Genomic DNA, 20,658 nt, shown 5'->3' with positions numbered 1-20,658 from the left:
GCTTGTTGCTTTTATATAATTTCTGGGAAGAGAAAAGATGCTGATTTACATACATGGTTACACTGCGAGTAGAGATTTGGATTAGAATTGCTTGAAGATATAAAATACTTGTGAGAGAAATAATACCTATTCAAGCATGAGTCTTCCCATTTATAAACACGATGTTCCTTCTTTTTTTTTTGTCAAATCTTTGTGTATGTGCTTAAAGAACAATTTATATTTTTCTCCATAAATGCCTTGTGCATGTTTTATTAAGTGCTTTCCTGGGACTTTGTTATTTGTTGCTATTAAAAATATGATTTCCCAATAATATTTCTTTCTTTTTTTTTTTTTTTTGTGGTACATGGGCCTCTCACTGTTGTGGCCTCTCCCGTTGTGGAGCACAGGCTTTGGATGCGCAGGCTCAGCAGCCATGGCTCATGGGCCCAGCCGCTCCATGGCAGGTGGGATCCTCCTGGACCAGGGCATGAACCCGTGTCCCCTGCATCGGCAGGCGGACTCTCAACCACTGCACCACCAGGGAAGCCCTCAATAATATTTCTAATTACATATTGCTCATACATACAAAAATTACTGATATTTGTATGTTGGTTTCATAATAGGATACCTTATTAAACTGAGGTTCTTAGTTCTGATAACTTATTTCATTTGATTTTTCTATATGAGTACATTGTCTGCAAATATAGTTTTGCTTTTTCTTTCTAATCCTCATACCTAATTCTTCTTCTCTTATCTTACTACACTGACTCAATTATTTCTCTATCAGGATGCTATTACTGTCATATTGGGCAAACAATTAATTGTTGGATGAAACTGCCCCATGCAGGGCAGAATGTTTAGTATCCATGCCAGCCTACCTCCCCCAAACCCAACCCATTTGTCTCATCATTATTACATACAAAAATGCCACCCAGGTTTCCAAATGTCCCTAGGGGTGGTGGGTCATAGCCTAGTTTAATAAGCTCTGGGCTAGGATCTTCTCTGCATTGCTAAATAATAGTGGTGATGAAGGAATCACTGTCTTTTTCTTTATTTTAAGGGTAAAGCTTCTCAAGTCTCACCTTCAGTATATGTTTATCGAAGATAGCCTTTATTAAGTTACCAAAATTCCCTTCTGATCTCAGCTTACTTAGAGTTTATAACATGAATGCATGTTGAATGTTATCAAACAGTACTTTTCCTGCACCTATAAAAGCATTTTTCTGACATTTTCTGTTAAAATGGTAAAATGCATTGGTTAGTTTTCTGATATTGTACTAAACTTGAATTTGTACAATTAACCCATTTGGTTATGATAAGTCATCTTTTTAAAATACTACAAGAGGGCTTCCCTGGTGGCAAAGTGGTTAAGAATCCACCTGCCAATGCGGGGGACACAGGTTCGAGCCCTGGTCCGGGAATATCCCACATGCCGTGGAGCAACTAAGCCTGTGTGCCACAACTACTGAGCCTGCACTCTACAGCCCGCAAGCCACAACTACTGAGCCCACGTGCCACAACTACTGAAGCCTGTGCACCTAGAGCCCATGCTCCACCACAAGAGAAGCCACGACAATGAGAAGCCCGCACACGGCAACAAACTGTAGGCCCCGCTCACTGCAACTAGAGAAAGCCCGCGCACAGCAACGAAGACCCAACACAGCCATAAATAAATAAATAATAAAGCGTACAATTCAATGGTGTTTATAAATAAATAAATAAATAAATAAATAAATAAATAAATAAATAAAATACTACAAGATTTGATTGCTGAACCTAGGGTTTCTGCTCCAGCAACTTGGGAGATGACCCTGCCCCAATAGGGCAGTGATGGCCACTGAGCAGAGAGGAAGGCCTGCCTCACACCTGGCTATGGCCCTACCCCCTCCATCTCCAACCCTACCTCCTACCAAGTTGATAGCTGGCAGCACACCCTGAGCAAACAAATGACTTCTGTTCACGTCAAATCTAGCTCTCCCACCAAAAGCACTGGGCACATGCAGACTATATATAGGGACACTTGTACCTAAGCCCACCCATTAAAGATTGCTGTAGGTAACTGTTTCACCTAAATTCACAGAGACAGAGAAAGTTAAGCAAAATGAAAAGACACAGGAATGCATCTCAGTTGAAAGAGCAAGAAAAAAACCCTGGTAAAAATAATGAAACAGAAATAATTTATAAGATAAAAAATTCAAAGCATTAGTAATAAGAATGCGAGCTGAATTAGGGAAAGAATAGATAAGCAGAGTGAGAATTTTAACAAGGAACTAGAAAATATAAAAAAGAACCAGTCAGAACTGAAGAATACAATAACTGACATCAAAAACACCCTAGAAGGGGTACTTCCCTGGTGGTTCAGTTGTTAAGAATCTGCCTGCCAATGCAGGGGACACGGGTTCGAGCCCTGGTCTGGGAAGATCCCACATGCCGTGGAGCAACTAAGCCTGTGCGCCACAACTACTGAGCCTGCACTCTAGAGCCCACAAGCCACAACTACTGAGCCCACGTGCCACAACTACTGAAGCCTGTGTGCCTAGAGCCTGTGCTCCACAACAAGAAGCCACTGCAATGAGAAGACTGTGCACCGCAACTAAGAGTAGCCCCCACTCACCACAACTAGAGAAAGCCCGCATGCAGCAACAAAGACTCAACACAGCCAAAAATAAATAAAAATAAATTAATTAATTAATTTAAAAGATGATGAATAAAAGCTTGTCTTAAAAAAAAAACACACACTAGAAGGAATGAATAGCAACTAAGTGATAAAGAAGAATGCATACGTGATCTGGAAGATGGAATAATGGAAATCACCCAATCAATGCAGTAAAAAGAAAAACAAACTTTAAAAAATGAGAATAGTTTAAGAGATCTCTGGGATAACATCAACTGTACCAACATTCCCATTATAGGGGTTTCAGAAGGAGAAGAGAGAGAAAGGTTGTGAAATGTATTTGAAGAAATTATGACTGAAAACTTCTGGAACCTGAAGAAGGAAGCAAATATCCAAGTACAGGAAGCAAAGAAAGTTCCAAACAAGATGAACCAAAACAGACCCACATCAAGATAAATCATAATGAAATTGGTAAAAATTAAAGAGAGAATTCTGAAGGCAGCAAGAAAAAAACAAAGAGTCATTTACAAAGGAATACCCATAAGGCTATCAGCCGATGTCTCTGCAGAGACTCTGCAGGCCAGAGAGAGTGACATGATATATTCAAAGTGCTAAAAGAGAAAAATCTGCAACCTAGGATACTCTATCCAGCAGGATTATCATTTAGAATTGAAGGGGAGATAAAGAACTTCTCAGACAAGCAAAAAACTAATAGAGCTCATCAATACTAAACCTACCCTAAAAGAAATGTTAAAGGGTCTTCTGTAAGTGGAAAGAAAAGGCTATAATAAAAGGTAAGAATCTATGTGGAGGAGGGGAGTAAAAAGGTAGATATTTTGAATGGGTGTGAACTTAAATTACTACCATTTAAAACAAGTAGATGTAGTTATAGGTCATAATATAGGAATTCCACAGTAACCACAAATCAAAAATCTACAACAGATACACAGAAATGGAGAGGAAAGGAACATAAGCATACTAGTAAAGAAAATCATCAAACCACAAAGGAAGAAAAAGAAACTAAAAGAAGAAGAAAAGAACAGGAAAGACCTACAAAAACAACCAGAAAACAAGTAACAAAATGGCAATAAGTACATAACTATCAACAATTAATTTAAGAAAAAAAAAATGTCATGAAGAACCTAGGGGCAAGACAGGAATAAAGACACAGACCTACTAGAGAATGGACTTGAGGATATGAGGAGGGGGAAGGGTAAGCTGTGACAAAGCGAGAGAGAGGCATGGACATACATACACTAACAAACTTCCTGCCATGCGGGAAGCATCCACATAGCACAGGGAGATCAGCTCGGTGCTTTGTGACCACCTGGAGGGGTGGGATAGGGAGGGTGGGAGGGAGGGAGATGCAAGAGGGAAGAGATATGGGAACATATGTATATGTATAACTGATTCACTTTGTTATAAAGCAGAAACTAACACACCATTGTAAAGCAATTATACTCCAATAAAGATGTAAAAAAAAAACTGTCAATGAACTAAATGCTCCAATCAAAAGACATAGGGTGGCTAAATGGATAAAAACGCAAGACCCATCTCTAGGCTGCTTACAAAAGATGCACTTCAGAACTAAAGACACACAGAGACAAAGTGAGAGGATGGAAAAAGATATTTCATGAAACAGAAATGACAAGAAAACGAGGGTAGCAATACTCATATCAGACAAAATATACTTTAAAACAAAGGCTATAAAGAAAGACAGAGAAGGGCATTATATAATGATAAAGAGATCAATAGAAGAGAGGATATTATACTCGTTAACATATATGCACCCAGTACTGGAGCACCTAAATATATAAATCAAATATTAACAGACAAAAGGGAGAAATTGACAGTAATATAACAATAGTAGAGGACTTTAACACCCTACTTATATCTGTGGACAGATCATCCAGATAGAAAATCAATAAGGCATTAGTGGTCTTAAATGACACAATAGACCATACGTTGGACTTAATAGATATCTACAGGACATCTATTCAAAAACAGCAGAATACACATTCTTTTCAAGTGCATATGGAATATTCTCCAGGATCACATACTAGGCCATAAAACAAGTCTCAACAAATCTAAGAGAACAGAAATTATATCAAGCATTTTTTCTGACCACAACAGTATGAAACTAAAAATCAATTATGGCAAGAAAAATGGGAAAAGCACACACATGTAGAGATTAAACAACATGCTACTAAAAACCAGAGGATCGATGAAGAAATCAAAGAGAAAATCAGAAAATATCTTGACAAATGAAAATGGAAACACAACCTTCCAAAAATTTATGGGATGCAGCAAAAGCAGTTCTAGAAGGGAATTTTGTAGCAATACAGGCCTTCCTCAAGAAACAAGAAAAATCTCAAATAAACAACCTAACCTACCACCTAAAGGAATTAGAAAAAGAAGAGTGAAGCCCAAAGTCAGCAGAAGGAAGGAAATAATAAAAATCACAGAGGAAATAAATAGAGCAAAAAAAAATTAGAAAAGATCAATGAAACCAAGAACTGGTTCTTTGAAAAGATAAACAAAATTGATAAAACTTTAGCTAGGCTAACAAGAAAAGAGAGAGGACCCAGGTAAACAAAATAAGAATCAAAAGAGGAGAAGTAACAACCAATAACACAGAGATTTACAAACTCATAACAAAGTATTACTAACAGTTATAAGCCAACTAATTGGACAACCTAGAAGAAATGGAGAAATTTCTAGAAACATACAAATTTCCAAGACTGAATGAGGAAGAAAAAGATCATTTCAACAGACAGATCACTAGTAGTGAAATTGAATTTGTAATTTAAAAAACTCCTAACAAACAAAAATCCGTGACCAGTCATCTTCACAGGGGAATTTTACCAAACTTATAAAGAAGAGCTAATAATATCTTTCTCTAATCCAAACACTTGAAGAGAATGAAACACTCCCAAATTCATTCTATGTGGCTACCACTGCCCTGATATCAAAACCAGACAAAGACACTGCAAAAAAAGATTACAGGCTGGGCTTCCATGGTGGTTCAGTAGTTGAGAGTCCGCCTGCCAAAGCAGAGGACACGGGTTCGTGCCCCGGTCTGGGAAGATCCCACATGCCGTGAAGCGGCTAGGCCCGTGAGCCATGGCCACTGAGCCTGCATGTCCAGAGCCTGTGCTCCGCAACGGGAGAGGCTGCAACAGTGAGAGGCCCGCGTACCGCAAAAAAAAAAAAAAAAAAAGACTACAGGCCAATATCTTTGATGAATATAGATACAAAAATCCTCAACAAAATATTAGCAAACTGAATCCAACAATATATAAAAAGGATCATACACCATGATCAAGTGAGATTTATTTGAGGGATGCAAGGATGGTTCAGTATTTGCAAATCAATCAATGCGATACACCACAGTAACAAAAGGAAGGAGAAGAATCACACAATCATTTCAATAGATACAGAAAAAGCATTTGACAAAATTCAAAATCCAGTCATGATAAAAACTATCATCAACATTGGTATAGAGAGAACATATCTCAGCATAATAAAGGCCATTTATGACAAACTCACAGCTAACATCATACTAAAAGGTGAAAAGCTTTCAGTCTTTACTCTAAAATAAGAAAAAGACAAGGATGCCCACTCTCACCACTTCTATTTAATGTAGTATTGGAAGTTCTAGTCACAGCAATCAGACAAGAAAAAAAATGCATCCAAATAGAAGGGAAGAAGTAAAACTATCACTCTTTGTGTATGACATGATACTATATATAGAAAACCCAAAGTTGTGACATGATACTATATATAGAAAACCCAAAGTCTAATACCCAAAAAGGTATTAGAACTAAAAATGAATTCAGCAAAGTTGCAGGATACAAGATTAATATACAGAAATATTTTACTTTTCTATATACTAACAAAGAACTATCAGAAAGAGAAAGCAAAACAGAAAAAAATCCCATTTAAAATCCCATCAAAAAGAGTAAAATACTAAGAATAAACTTAACCAAGGAGGTGAGAGACCTATACTCTAAAAACTATAAAACATTGATGAAGGAATTTAGAAATGATACCAAGAAATGGAAAAATATCCTGTGTTTTGGATTGGAAGAATTAATATTGTTAAAATGTCCATACCACCCAAAGCAATCTACAGATTTAATTCAATCCCTAACAAAATACCCATGACATTTCAACAGAACTAGAGTAATCCTAAAATCCATATGAAACCACAAAAGACTCCAAATTGCTAAAGTAATTTGAGAAAAAAGAACAAAGCTGGATGTATCATGCTCCCTGACTTCAGACTATACTACAAAGCTACAGTAATGAAAACAGCATGGTACTGGCACAAAAACAGATATAGAGATCAATGGAACAGAATAGAGAACTCAGAAACTCATACTCCTATGATCAATTAATCTATGACAAAGGAGGCAAGAATATACAATGGAGAAAATACAGTCTCTTCAATAAATGATACTGGGAAAATGGGACAGATACATGTAAAAGAATGAAATTAGAACATTCTCTCACAACATATACAAAATAAACTCAAAATGGACTAAAGACCTAAGTATAAGACCTGAAACCATAAAATTCCTAGAAGAAAACATAGGCAGAATACTCTGACATAAATCATAGCCATATTCTTCTGGATCTGTCTCCTAAGGCAAAGGAAACAAAACCAAAAATAAACAAATGGGACCTAATTAAACTCAAAAGCTTTTGCACAGCAAATCATTGACAAAATGAAAAGACAACCTACTGAAAGGGAGAAAATATTTGCAAGTGATGTAACTGACAAGTGGTTAATATCAAAATATATAAACAGCTCATACAACTCAATATCTAAAAAACCAAACAACCCAATTAAAAAAATGGACAAAAGAGCTGAAGAGACATTTTTCCAAATAAGACATACAGATGGCCAACAGGCACATGAAAAGATGCTCAACATCACTAATCATCAGAGAAATGTAAACCACAATCAGATGTCACCTCACACCTGTCAGAATGGCTATCACCGAAAAGTCTACAAATAACAAACATTGGGAAGGATGTAGAGAAATGGGAACCCTTGTACACTGCTGGTAGAAATTAAAATTGATGCAGCCACTATGGAAAACAGGAGGTCCCTCAAAAAACTAAAAATAGAACTACCATATGATGCAGCAATTCCACTCCTGGGTATATATCCCCCCCACAAAAAAAAACGACCCCAAAACACTAACTTGAAAAGATACATGCACCCCAATGTTCATAGCAGCATTACTTACAGTAGCCAAGAAATGGAACCAACCCAAGAATCCATCAACAGGTGAATGGATTAAGAAGATGTGGTGTATATATACAATGGAATTTACTCAGCCATAAAAAAGGAATAAATTTCTGCCATTTGCAACAACATAGATGGTTCTAGAGCATATTATCCTCAGTGAAATAAGCCAGACAGAGAAAGACATAGTGTATGTTATCAGTTACATGTGGAATCTAAAAAATAAAACAAAGGAGCGTATATAACAAAACAGAAACAACCTCACAGATATAGAAAACAAACTAGTGGATACCAATGAGGAGAGGGAAGGGGTGGGAGGGTGAGACGGGGTACGGGATTAAGAGATACAAACTACTATGTATAAAATAGATAAGCAATGATGATATATTATACAGCACATGGACATACAGCCATTATTTTGTAATAACTTTAAATGGAGTATAATCTATTAAAAAGATCACTATGCTGTATACATGAAACTAATATAATCTTAGTTTTTAAATGTAGGGCAATAGTGATGCATAGTGTTCTCTTATAGTCCCTAAATCGTTTAGTCTATAGTATGTCCCTCTTCCAATTCTAATACTCTTTATTTGCAACTTCTGTCTTTGGTCTTGATGTTTCCCACAAGAAGTTTCAGTATATTATTAATCTTTATCCAAAAAATTTATGATCGTAATGACCAATTCTTTTGCCTTTTTAAGGTTTCTTATTGGTTTCTGATTTAAAATGTATTATTTACTTAACTTGTGAAGATTAAATAAGTTAAAAACATAAAGCACTTGGAACAGTTCTTGTTCCAAGTTCCACATAGCACTCGATTTTTTTCTTAGTGCTTTCAGTGTCAACCTTTTACTGTGTCATTATTTTTCACTTATTTTTATGCAAACATTCTACTAATGTATAATATATACACAGAAAGGTACACAAAGGAACATCCCAAATAACCAGCACTCAGATCAAGGAACAGAATTTACCGGAACCCTAGATTGCCCATCATACTCCCTCCCAGTCTCTACTTGCCTCAAGGATAGCCACCAGCCTGATTCCTAACATATTAATTTAGTTCTGATAGGTTTTGAGCTTTAGATAAATGAAATCAAAATGTAGGTATTCTTTAGTGTCTTACTTCTTTTGCTCAGCAATATCTATGTGAGATTCACCCATGTGGTTATGTGTAGCTGTACTTTCATTCTCGTTACTATATAGTATTTCACTGTGTGAACATACTACAGTTTATTCATCCATTCTATGGTTGATGGACATCTGGGTTGTTTTCAGTTCAGAGTTACTATGAATAGTGCTGCTATGAACATTCTTGCACTTGTCTCTTGGTGAAAGTCATATATGCATTTCTTACAGTAAAGCTAAGTACTCACTTTTCTTGGGTATATAGTGAGGGATGACGTTCCTGGGTTGTAGGTATTGTGTCAGCTTTAGAAGATACTATCAGTTTCCAAAGAATGGTTGCAATATATACATGCAGTATATGAAATTCTCTTTGCTTCAAATCCTTATCATCACTTAGTAATATCAATCTTTTTAACATTAGCTATTCTGGTATATCTGTAGTATCAAACTGAGATTTTAATTTGCATTTCCCTGATGACTAATCAGGTTGAACACTGTTTCATATGTTGACTGGCCATTTGAAAACCCATTGTATCAAGTGACGGCTCACATCATTTGCTAACTTTTCTATTGGGTCGTCTTTTTCTTGTTGATTTGTAGGATTTCTTTATGTGTTCTAGATATGAGTCTTCTGTCATATGTAGGTATTGCAAATATCTTCTCCCAATATGTGGCTTGCCTTTTCACTATCTTAATGTATTTTGGTGAACAGAGGTTCTTAATTTTAATGTGATCTAATTTCTTAATTTTCCCTTTATGGTTAGCAATTTTGTTCTATTTAATAAAATGTGTACCTACCCAAGATCATGAAAATATTCTCTTATGTTTCCTTCTAAATTTTTGTTTCACCTTTCACATTTAGACATCTGGGATTGGTTCAGTTTATGGTGTGAACTAGGAATCGAGTCACTGTTTTCAAGATGACTATCTAATTGATTCAGCACTATTTATTGAAAAGATCATTTTTTTTCTAGTGTACTGTAGTATCATCTTTGTCTTAAGTCAGATGATATCTACTTGTGGGTTAATTTCTGGACTCCCTATTCTGTAACAATGATCTATTTGTGTACCTTTGAGAATATACCACACTGTGTAATTACTGCAGCTTTAAAGTAAGTCTTTGTATCTCATAGTGTATACTGTTCTGTTTCTTCACATTTGCCTTGGCTACTTTTGACCCTTTCACATTTCCATATTAATTTTAGAATCAGGTTATCAATTTACACACACACACACACACACACGTTGGTTTTTTTGTTTGTTTGTTTGTTTTTCCCAGTACTGCCTGGAGGTAGAAATCAGAATCAAAGTTCACTTTTGCACATGGATATCTAATTGTTTCATCAACATTTATTGAAAAGACCTCCTTTTTCCCACTGAATATAGTGGCATCTTTCTCATAAATCAAATGACTATAAATGTGGAGTGAGAAATCTGCCAGTTCAAAGGAGCCCAGAACCATAATTATCTCCTTGAAATGCTACAGCCAAGTTATTCCCACATTTTCTTAATGCATAATCAGATCTATAGCAGGTGTCCCCATGGCTTACCACATGCAAAGTCTTTTATGTGAAATACGTTAATCATCTTGTTCAAATCACCTAAATCCTAACTTTTGATAGCTTAATCTGAAAGAGGAGCATTAAAAAATCTTCCACTGTGAATAGGAATTTGTCCATTTCTCCTTGTGATTCAATCAGTTTTGCTTTATATTTTGAGTCTATGCAGAGTAAATTCAAATTCATAACAGATATAACTTCTGGTGGGTTTTTCCTTTTATAACGATTTCATGTTCTTCATTATCCCTTTTACTGTTTTCTGATTAACTTTGGTCTAATATTAACATTGTTACACCAGCTTTCTTTGGGTCAGCTTTCAGTATATTTTCCACTCCTTTATTTTCAAAGTTATAATGCTATTTTATAAATAGCAAGCTGTTTTTGCTGGGTTTTAATGAATTCAATCCCAGAATTTTTTAATAGGCAAGTTTAAGTCACTTTTATTATATATTTTGATTATTAAAATATTTGAACATTTTCCCTACACTTTACTATGCATTTTCTATTTATTGTGTTTTTTCTTTGCGTTTTCCCCCATTTCTACTGTTATTTCCTCCTTTTCCCCTTTACCAATTGTGAAATGATATATTTTTTCTCTTTTTTCCAGAGGTTACACATAAATTTTTTAACCTAGAAATTTCCACTCATAGTTTTCTAATAAAGTCTAAAGCTAATTAATATTGCTCTCTCTCCAAAAGAAAACAGAATTTTCGCATGCTTTATTCTTATTTCTTCTTAACTCCAGTGCTCAGCGTGGTTCTTAAACCAGCAGTAGCAGCAGCATCTGAGAGCTTGGTAGAAATGCAAATTCTCCACCCTTTCTCAGACCTAGTAAATCAGAATCTCTGGGATGGGGCCAGGAATCAGTGTTTTAACAAGCTCACCAGATGATTCTTATTCATGCAAAAGTCTGAAAAGGACTGATCTAGAGCAGAGGTCATCAAACTTTCTCTGTGAAAGGCCAGTGAGTAAATATATGAGGCTTTGTGGGCCTCACAGTCTCTTTCAGTTACTCAATTCTGCATGGCAGTGCAAAAGCAGGCAAGGACACTACGTAACAAATAAGTTTGGCTGTATTCCAATAAAACCTTTTTAGGGTCACTGGAATTTTAATTTCATATTATTTTCACAAGTCACAAAACAGTACAAATAATTTTCACATGTCGCATAATAGGTTTTTTTCATCCATTTTTAAATGTAAAAATCCTTAACTTGCAGGCCATATAAAAAAAGGCAATAGGCCAAACTGGCCTATGGACCATAGTTTGCTAATCCTGATCTAGAGTTTTAGTACTTGCTTCATTCTTTTTTATTTTTTTTTAAGTATCATTTTTAAAAACTCAACACTTTAAATTTTTTTTTTTTTTTTTGCGGTACGCGGGCCTCTCACTGTTGTGGCCTCTCCCGTTGCGGAGCACAGGCTGCGGACGCGCATGCTCAGCGGTCATGGCTCACGGGCCCAGCCGCTCCGCGGCACGTGGGATCTTCCCGGACCGGGGCACGAACCCGCGTCCCACCCGCGTCCCCTGCATCGGCAGGCGGACTCCCAACCACTGCGCCACCAGGGAAGCCCTAAATTTTTAATTACATATTTTTCTCTTTTTTTGCTCATCATATTCTTAAACACTGCTTCTTCCTTTTGGGCTTATTTTTCTTCTTGTTGAAGTATGTCCTTTTGTTCTTCCTTTTCAGATTAATAGCTAACATGTATAGAAAGCTTATTCACATACTAAGCACTGGTCTAAGCACATTACATAAATGAATTTAAATTAATCTTTACAATATCCTATGAGATAGGCCTATGAAATGTCCTATCCTGTGAAAGTGTCCTTATTTCACCTTCACTGAATAACAGGTTGGCTGGTATAAGAATTCTAGATTTGAAATTATTTTCCCACAGCACTTTAAAGATAATACTACAAAATGCCCACCTGGAGTACTCCTGCTCTTAGAGGGCCTGGAATTCCATGCATAAATTGCCCCAAGCCCACTTCCAAAACCTACATGGGCCCCTTCCCAGGATTCAGACTCCTGAGGGCAGACTATATGCTGCTGTTTGTTCACCCTTAAGCCCAAGGCATAGCCAAGTGGCAGCTGTTTGCAAGGATGTGTAAACAGAAAATGGAGAAGCAAGGTGGGGCAATCATATACATGCATGACAGGCCCCTTGTGATGTTGAACAGAGCCAGAGAAAAGGGCAGGCCACTAGGCAGCCTCTCCCATTGCTGCCACATTCCAGCATGCAATCCCAAAGAGTCTAAGAATTTTAAATGTACATTTATCTTTTCAACTTTTTAGAAAGATTTATTTGTGAAAAATATAGAACGTACTTTATCTAACAGATAGTGGCTTGATTTATAATTTTTAAACATCTATGCATATATCAATAGTATATGGGCCTCTATTTGAACCTCTCGGCCCAGGGCCTCACCAATGAGGAGGTAGGCCTAACTCATGGAGGTTTTTATTGATACTTCAACCCCAGAGCTGCCAGTGGCAGGGCTCCAGATTAGGCCTTTTACCAAGTGAAGCACTTCTGAGCCCCTGCCCGGATTTCTTGTTTTAGATGTCCTGGTTCTGGTCCTCCTGCAGCTCAACGCTAAGCCCTTGTCACACCAAGAGGTAAAGCCCAAGGCCCCAGATAGGAGCACTTGGCTTAGACCGGCAGGCACTGGGCTTCAATCCTATCTGTGGGCAGGAGAAAAGTTTCTGTCTCCTTTAGTTTAAGCAGGTAACTCAGATCTGCTCCCCACCATTCATAGTCCCTGCTTACCATCACAGGTTCCCAGCTATTTCTTTCTTTTAGGAAGAAGTCTCCACTTCTAGACTATGGAAATTTTCTTCCTTGCTTTTAAGTGTGGTTATTAATCTTTATAATATGTCTTTTATGTGCTGAGGGCAGAGGGAAAGATTTCAGCGTACTTTTAACCTGTCATCTAGGCCTGAAATTAGAGCCTCTGGTTTAAAGTGTGGGTGTCAAGAATGCTTAATCTGGATTCATAAAGTGGGCCAGGAAACAAGAATCAAAACTAGAGCTCAGATATGAACATCTTCTTTGCCTGTGATGCAGAATTGATCACAGCAATTAATTACACTGGGGAAACAAAAGTAAAATCTCATTTTAATAAAAATCATTACAGTGTACCAACTAGCTCCATGACCTTAGAGGAGTCAGCCTCTCTGGCTCTCAGTTTCCCAGCTACGATCAAGTGAGTTCAATAAGCTACATGAGTTCTAAAGGTCCCTTCTCTTATTAATTTTTATAGTTTCACATAATAAGGGCCTAGACCGGAGTGAATTTCTATACTCTGAGAGTGAATTTCTGAGCCTGGAAGATATTAGCATTTCAGAGATAATATCAAAAGAAATCATCCAAATCATCAAATAAAGTATATAAGAGAGCCTTGATAAATTGCAGGATAGTTTAGCAAAGAAAGATAATATTATTACATATGTTGGAATAGGCATTCAGTATTATACACTCAAGAAAGGTTTATGTGTAAAGAAGGAGTATGAATGCCTCAGTGAAAAAGAACTGATTCACTGGGAGAAACAGTGAGAAGGGGGAGGGGAGCCGTCAGTAAAGTAACCACAAAATTAAGCCGAAATATAACTTCAGCTTCAGGGGAAAAGAACAATAAGCCTCCTTACAGTGAAAAGGGCGTAAATACCTTTGAACAAATTTATCAGAAAATGTATGAGTCTACGAAGTAGCTCTACTGAGCAAGACGCTTTAAATAGCAATACTTTAAACCACAGTTGCCTCTATGTGTGTCATTTCCAAGAACTCAATAGCACGTGTGGTTATCAGGACTGTCATCTGCAAATATTCAAAAGAATTACCAACTCACCCCAAGTGAGAGTAGCCAGGGTCAGCAGTTCAGGGATGGAATCCTGACATACTATGTATTCTGGAGAATACGGGTCTGTTTGAACTTCGGCATCGCGATAATCAGTCTGAGTGCCCACAGTATACTTTGAAGGAATGGGGAGGTACTTAGTGGAAGGAGGAGGAAAAGTATATGGCTCTGCCCTAAAAGAGGAAATCATTTTAAAAATTAGAACCTGATACAATCACTTTATACCTATCAATAGGTTTTGAAACATATGTGATAAATAGTTAAACAGTCTTTCTATATAAAATGCCCTTGTGAATCAATAAGACAGTTAAATAGCCACAGAGAAATGGGTAAAGGACAGTCCAGAAAACAAAAAGTAAAACTTCTAACAATCATATGAAAAGATAATGAACATAACTAGTAATCTAAGAAAAGTAAATTAAAACAGCAAGATGCTATTTTATTATATAATGTAAGCAATGATTTAAAAGTGTGAAAGTACCTAGCATCAATGAAGTTGTGAAGAAACAGACATTCTCATAAACTGTTGATGGAAATACAAATAGGTGCAACCTAACTAACAGGTAACTTATCAATATATATCAAACCCTTAAAATACCCTTTTGCCCCAGCAATTGTACTCCTAGGAATTTATTGTAGGAAATAATTCAATGAGTGTGCAAAGATATATGCAGACATGTTTATAAAGTCTCATAAGAGTAAAAAACTTTTTTTAATGGCCAGTTTTATTTTTAAAACATGGTTATACCTGGAGTCATTAGGCATCAACCTTGGACCCATTATTTTCACCCTTGTTTTTTTCATTCTGTCTATTTTTAAATACAAAAAAAACTTTTTAATTCACTTAAACATATGCCCGCCCTTACACATAATTTCTTAAACAATAAGTATGACAGCACATATGGTTTAATGTTTTAGTGCAGTGTTTTCTTGTGCTTTTGAGTTTGCATCCCTCAATCGCTTTTTCTTCCTTATCCACTTGTAGCAGTGCCTTCTCTATATATCCAATATCTAGGGTATGTATCTCAGTTGTATCCTTGAATTATATCTTCCATATTTTTTGGCACACTTATTTTCTACACTGACACAAATATACACAAATATAGTGTTATTTTATCATTTGACTAACATGAAATCATACTATAAATACGTTTTTGCATCTTGCTTTTTTGACTAAACAACACTCCATGGAAACCCTTCCCAACCTACTCATGTGACTCTTTAAAAAAAAATATTACAAACTTAATCACCAACAGTAGAAAAATTGTTTTTTAAAAAATGGCACATCCATAATGGAATTTATCCAGCTATTAAAAGTTACAATGTAATCTACATTTATGAATGAACAAAAATGTCTATGATCCAAAGTAAAGTAGAAAAAAGAACACTATAAAGCAGTATGTACATTAGGAATACATTTTTATGTTTTTAAAGACTGTGTTATTAGGCACATAAAAATGCCTAGATGGATACACAATAATAAAAGCAATTATTTCTGGATAGTAGGGTTATAGAGAGAATTTTTTTCATGTTTATAGTCTTCTGAATTTTCTAACTTTTTTTTAACCTGTATATATACTACTTATAAAATAAGAAAAAAATATATAACCATTTCCATTTAAAATATATCATTTTGAAGAATTGGTTAAATTACACAAACAATAAATAATGGAAAAAAAGAGAGAGATTTCCATTATGAAAAAGTCAAAGGCAAGGGGAGGTGCTTATACATGAGCACAGCATGTAAAGCTTAACTCAAAGAAAAATGCATTTCAAGCCAATTAGAAAGAAGTGTCTATTTGGCATTTCGACCTGTGATGGAACAGTACTTTAAATTGTTTTTAATGCTGAATTCTAACAGGCATTGAAATCATTTTTCAGCAGTTGCTATTAATTTCTAACACATGTAGACAATATAAGTACGTACATATATTTTCTTAAGTTTTCAGCAGAAAGTATGCTACTATAAAAATTCTACTTGAGGAAATAACTTCAAATTAGCTTTATCATCACAGATCATGTGAATATTATAACACCGTAAGCTTGAATCGAGAGAATAAATTATTGTTTTCTAAATTAGATAATTTCACATTTGAACCATCTGATCAAATGTTCTAGGATTATGGTAAAGCCTGAGGAATCCCTCTGACTAAGCTTTCTGCTGACTTGGGACCCTTCTAGGTGGGTCTGAGGGTAGGATGCAAAGGAGGAATGCTACTTTGACAAAAGTCCTATGCAACTTAATGGTACAGTTTCTTTCCCAACCAACTTGTTATTTTTCTCCAACCTATTCTTTTTCTCTCCATTTCAGTTGGTTTTAGAGGAGAGCAAAATGTGAATAAGAAAGAGTAAAAATCTCTTTCCCACCTCTGCCCAACCTCGATCGGGACCCAATGCCAGAAAGACTCCATATCTGCTTCCTGCTTGGCTTGAGCCCTGCCTTGTCCTGGATCCCATCCTCAGCCTTACTTAGTCTGGCTTTGGTATCTTTACAGAAGCCACTGCTGCTCTATTCCCTCCATCCAGGCCCCTCCTCCTCTACTACGGGCCACTACCAGGAACATGTACTGTCTGCCAAACCTACAGTCTTCTAGATTTTCCCTTCCAGCCCCAGCTGAACTGCACAGAAAGAGGAGCTTCACGAAGCTAGCAAATCTTGTTTTGTTATTATGAACTCTATTGAATGTCTGCATTTTTTAAAGGCAATTTTTTAGAGCAATCTTAGGTTCATAGCAAAATTGAGAAGGAGGTACAGAAACTTCCCATATACCCCCTGCCCCACACATGCATAGTCCAACACATTATCAACATGACTCACCAGAGTGGTAGCTTTGTTACAATTGATGAACCTCCACTGACACTTCACAGTCTCCCAAAGTCCACAGTTTACATTAAGGTTCACTCTTGGTGTTGTACATTATATGGGTATGGACAAATCCTTATATGTCTATGTATACATGTATAATAACATGTATCCATCATTATAGTAACATACAGAGTATTTCCCCTACCCTTAAAATCCTCTGTGCTCCTATTCATCCTTTCCCCATTCCCCCCAACCCCCTGGCAACCAATGATCTTTTTATAATCTCCATAGTTTTGCCTTTTCCAGAATGTCATATAGCTGGAATCATACAGTATGTAACCTTTTCAGATTGGCTTCCTTCTCTTAACTATATGCATTTAAGATTCTTCCATGTCTTTTCATGACTTGATAAGCTCATTTCTTTTTAGTGCTGAGTAATATTATATTGTCTCAATGTACCATAGTTTATTTATCCATTCACCTACTGAAGGACATCTTGGTTACTTCCAAGTTTTGGCAATTATGAATAAAACTGCTATATACACCTGTGAGCAGGTTCTTCTGTAGAGATAAGTTTTCAGCCTCTTTGGGTAAATACCAAGGAGCAGGATTGCCAAATCATATGGTAAGAGTATGTTTAGTCTTGTAAGAAACTGCCAGACTGTCTTCTGAAGCGGCTATAGCATTCCGCATTCCCACCAAAAATGAAAGGTCCTGCTGCTCCACATTTGGTGGTGTTAGTGTTCCAGATTTTGTCCATTCTAACAGGTGTATAGCGGAATTTCATTTTAATTTGCATTTCCCTGATGACATCATGTGGAGCATCTTTTCATATCCTTATTTGCCATCTGTATATCTTCTTTGGTGAGGTATTTGTTAAGGTCTTTGACCTTTTTTAAAATCAGGTTTTTTGTTTTCTTACTGTTGAGTTTCAGACTTCTTTGATTATTTTGGATAACAGTCCTTTATCAGATATGTCTTTTGCAAATATTTTCTCCTAGTCTGTGACTTGTCTTCTCATTCTACTGACATTGTCTTCTGTAGAGCAGAAGTTTTAAATTTCAATGAAGTCCAGATTTTCCATTATTTCTTTAATGGATCATGACTTTGGTGTTGTATCTAAAAAGTCATCACCATACCCAAGGTCATCTAGGTTTTTTTCCTATGTAATCTTTTAAGAGTTTTATGTTTTTGTATTCTACATTTAAGTCTGTGATCATTTTGAGTTAATTTTGTGAAGGGTGTAAGGCTTATGCCTAAATTCATTCTTTTGCATGTAGATGTCCAGTTGTTCCAGCATCATTTGTTTAAAAAGACTCCATTGTATTGTCTGTTCTTTTTGTCAAAGATTAGTTGATTATATTTATGTGGGTCTATTTCTGGGCTCTCTATTCTCTTTCATTCATCTATTTGTCTGTTCTTTCCATAATACCACACTTTCATGATTATAAAAGTTTTACAGTAGGTCTTGAAGTCAGGTCGTGTCAGTCCTCCAACTTTGTTCTTCTCCTTCAATATTGTGCTGCTTATTCTGAGTTTTTTGCCTCTTCATATAAGCTTTAGAATCACTTTATCAATATCCACAAAATAACTTGCAGGGATTTTGATTGAGATTACATGGACTCTGTAAATCAAATTGGGAAGAACTGACATATTGACACTATTGAGTCTTCCTATCCATGAACATGGAATATTTCTTCATTTATTTAGTTGTTCTTTGACTTCTTTCATCAAAGTTTTGCAGTTTTCCTCAAATAGATCTTGTGTATATTTTATTAAATTTATATTTAAGTATTTCATTTGTTGATGCTAATGTAAATGGCTCTGTGTTTTATATTTCAAATTCCCCTTGTTCTATATAGGTATATAGGAAAGCAGCTGACTTTTGTATACTAACCTTATATCCTACAACCTTGCTATAATCACTTATTAGTTCCAGGAGAGGTTTTCTTTTTTTTTCAGTAATTTCTTTTAGGTTTTCTACATAGATGAATATGTCTCCTGCTAAAAGACAGTTTTATTTCTTCCTTTCCAAACTGTATACCTTTTTTTTTTTTTTTTTTGCAGTATGCAGGCCTCTCACTGTTGTGGCCACTCCCGTTGCGGAGCACAGGCTCCAGACGCGCAGGCTCAGCAGCCATGGCTCATGGGCCCAGCCGCTCCGCGGCATGTGGGATCTTCCCGGACCAGGGCACGAACCTGTGTCCCCTGCATCTGCAGGCGGGCTCTCAACCACTGCGCCACCAGGAAAGCCAAACTGTATACCTTTTATTTCTTCTTCTTGTCTTATTGAATTAGCTAGGACTTCCAGTATGATATTGAAAGGGAGTGATGAGAGGGGACATCCTCGCCTTTTTCCTGATCTTAGTGGAAAAGCTTTGAGTTTCTCACCATTAAGTGTGATGTAAGTTTTTGGTACACATTCTTTATAAAGTTGAGGACATTCCTTTCTAATCCAAGTTAACTGAGAGTTTTAATCATGAATGAGTATTGGATATTGTCAAATACTTTTTCTGGCCTCTAGTGATATGATCATGTGATTTTTCTTTTTCAGCCTGTTGATGTGATGCATAATATTAACTGATTTTCAAATGCAGAATCAGCCTTGCATACCTGGGATAAATCCCACTTCGTTGTGGTGTATAACTCTTTTCATACATTGTTGGATTTGATTTGCTAATATTCTGTTGAGGATTTTCATGCCTACATTCATGAGAGATACTGGTTTGTAGTTTTCTTTTAATGTCTTTGCCTGGTTTTGGTATGAGAGTAATGCTGGCCTCAAAGAATGAGTTAGCGTCTATTATCTGAAAGAGACTGCAGAGAATGGTATAATTTCTTCCTTAAACGTTTGGTAGAATTCACCAGCAGACCCATCTGGGCCTGGTGCTTTATGTTTTAGAAAGTTATTAATTACTGATTCAAAAATTTGTTAATAACAATATAGGCCTTTTCAGATTTTCTGTTTCTTCTTGTGTGAGCTCTGGCAAATTGCCTTTCAAGTAATTAGTCCTTTTCATCTAGAATATCAAATTTGTAGGCATAGAGTTATTCACAATATTCCTTAATTATCTTTTTAATGCCATGGGATCTGCAGTGATCCTTTTTCATTTCTGAAAAGGGGATCCTTTTTCATATCTGATATTAATAATTTGTGTCCTCTCTTTTTTTCTTAGTTAGCCTCACTTGAGGCTTATCAGTTTTAGTGATCTTTTCAAGGAAATTTGTGGTTTCACTTATTTTCTCTATCAATTTCCTTGATCAATTCTGTTGATTTATGGGACTTCCCTGGTGGCACAGTGGTTGAGAATCCACCTCCCAATGCAGGGGATGTAGGTCCGATCCCTGGTCAGGGAACTAGATTCCACATGCATGCCACAACTAAGAGTTCGCATGCCATAACTAAGGACCCTGCAAGAAACAACTAAGGAGCACACATGCTGCAACTAAAG

At 36.4% G+C, this 20,658-nt stretch overlaps 1 protein-coding gene across 3 annotated transcripts in view; it reads right to left on the bottom strand.

The window, feature by feature from the left end:
* CFAP91 (cilia and flagella associated protein 91) overlaps positions 1-20,658 on the bottom strand; it is a 149,864-nt gene that overhangs the window by 104,923 nt on the left and 24,283 nt on the right. For all 3 annotated transcript variants that reach the window (XM_022561242.3, XM_030760826.2, XM_089910577.1), the window contains one exon: positions 14,392-14,573. In XM_022561242.3, the coding sequence (XP_022416950.1) occupies positions 14,392-14,573 (182 nt within the window). The remainder of the gene's footprint in view (positions 1-14,391; positions 14,574-20,658) is intronic.

The sequence above is a fragment of the Delphinapterus leucas genome, chromosome 4, assembly GCF_059928025.1.
Source record: "Delphinapterus leucas isolate spDelLeu-1000000601 "Yukka" chromosome 4, BTC_Dleu_Yukka2, whole genome shotgun sequence".
Taxonomy (NCBI): Eukaryota; Metazoa; Chordata; class Mammalia; order Artiodactyla; family Monodontidae; genus Delphinapterus; species Delphinapterus leucas.
This window is presented reverse-complemented; position numbering and strand designations above follow the sequence as displayed.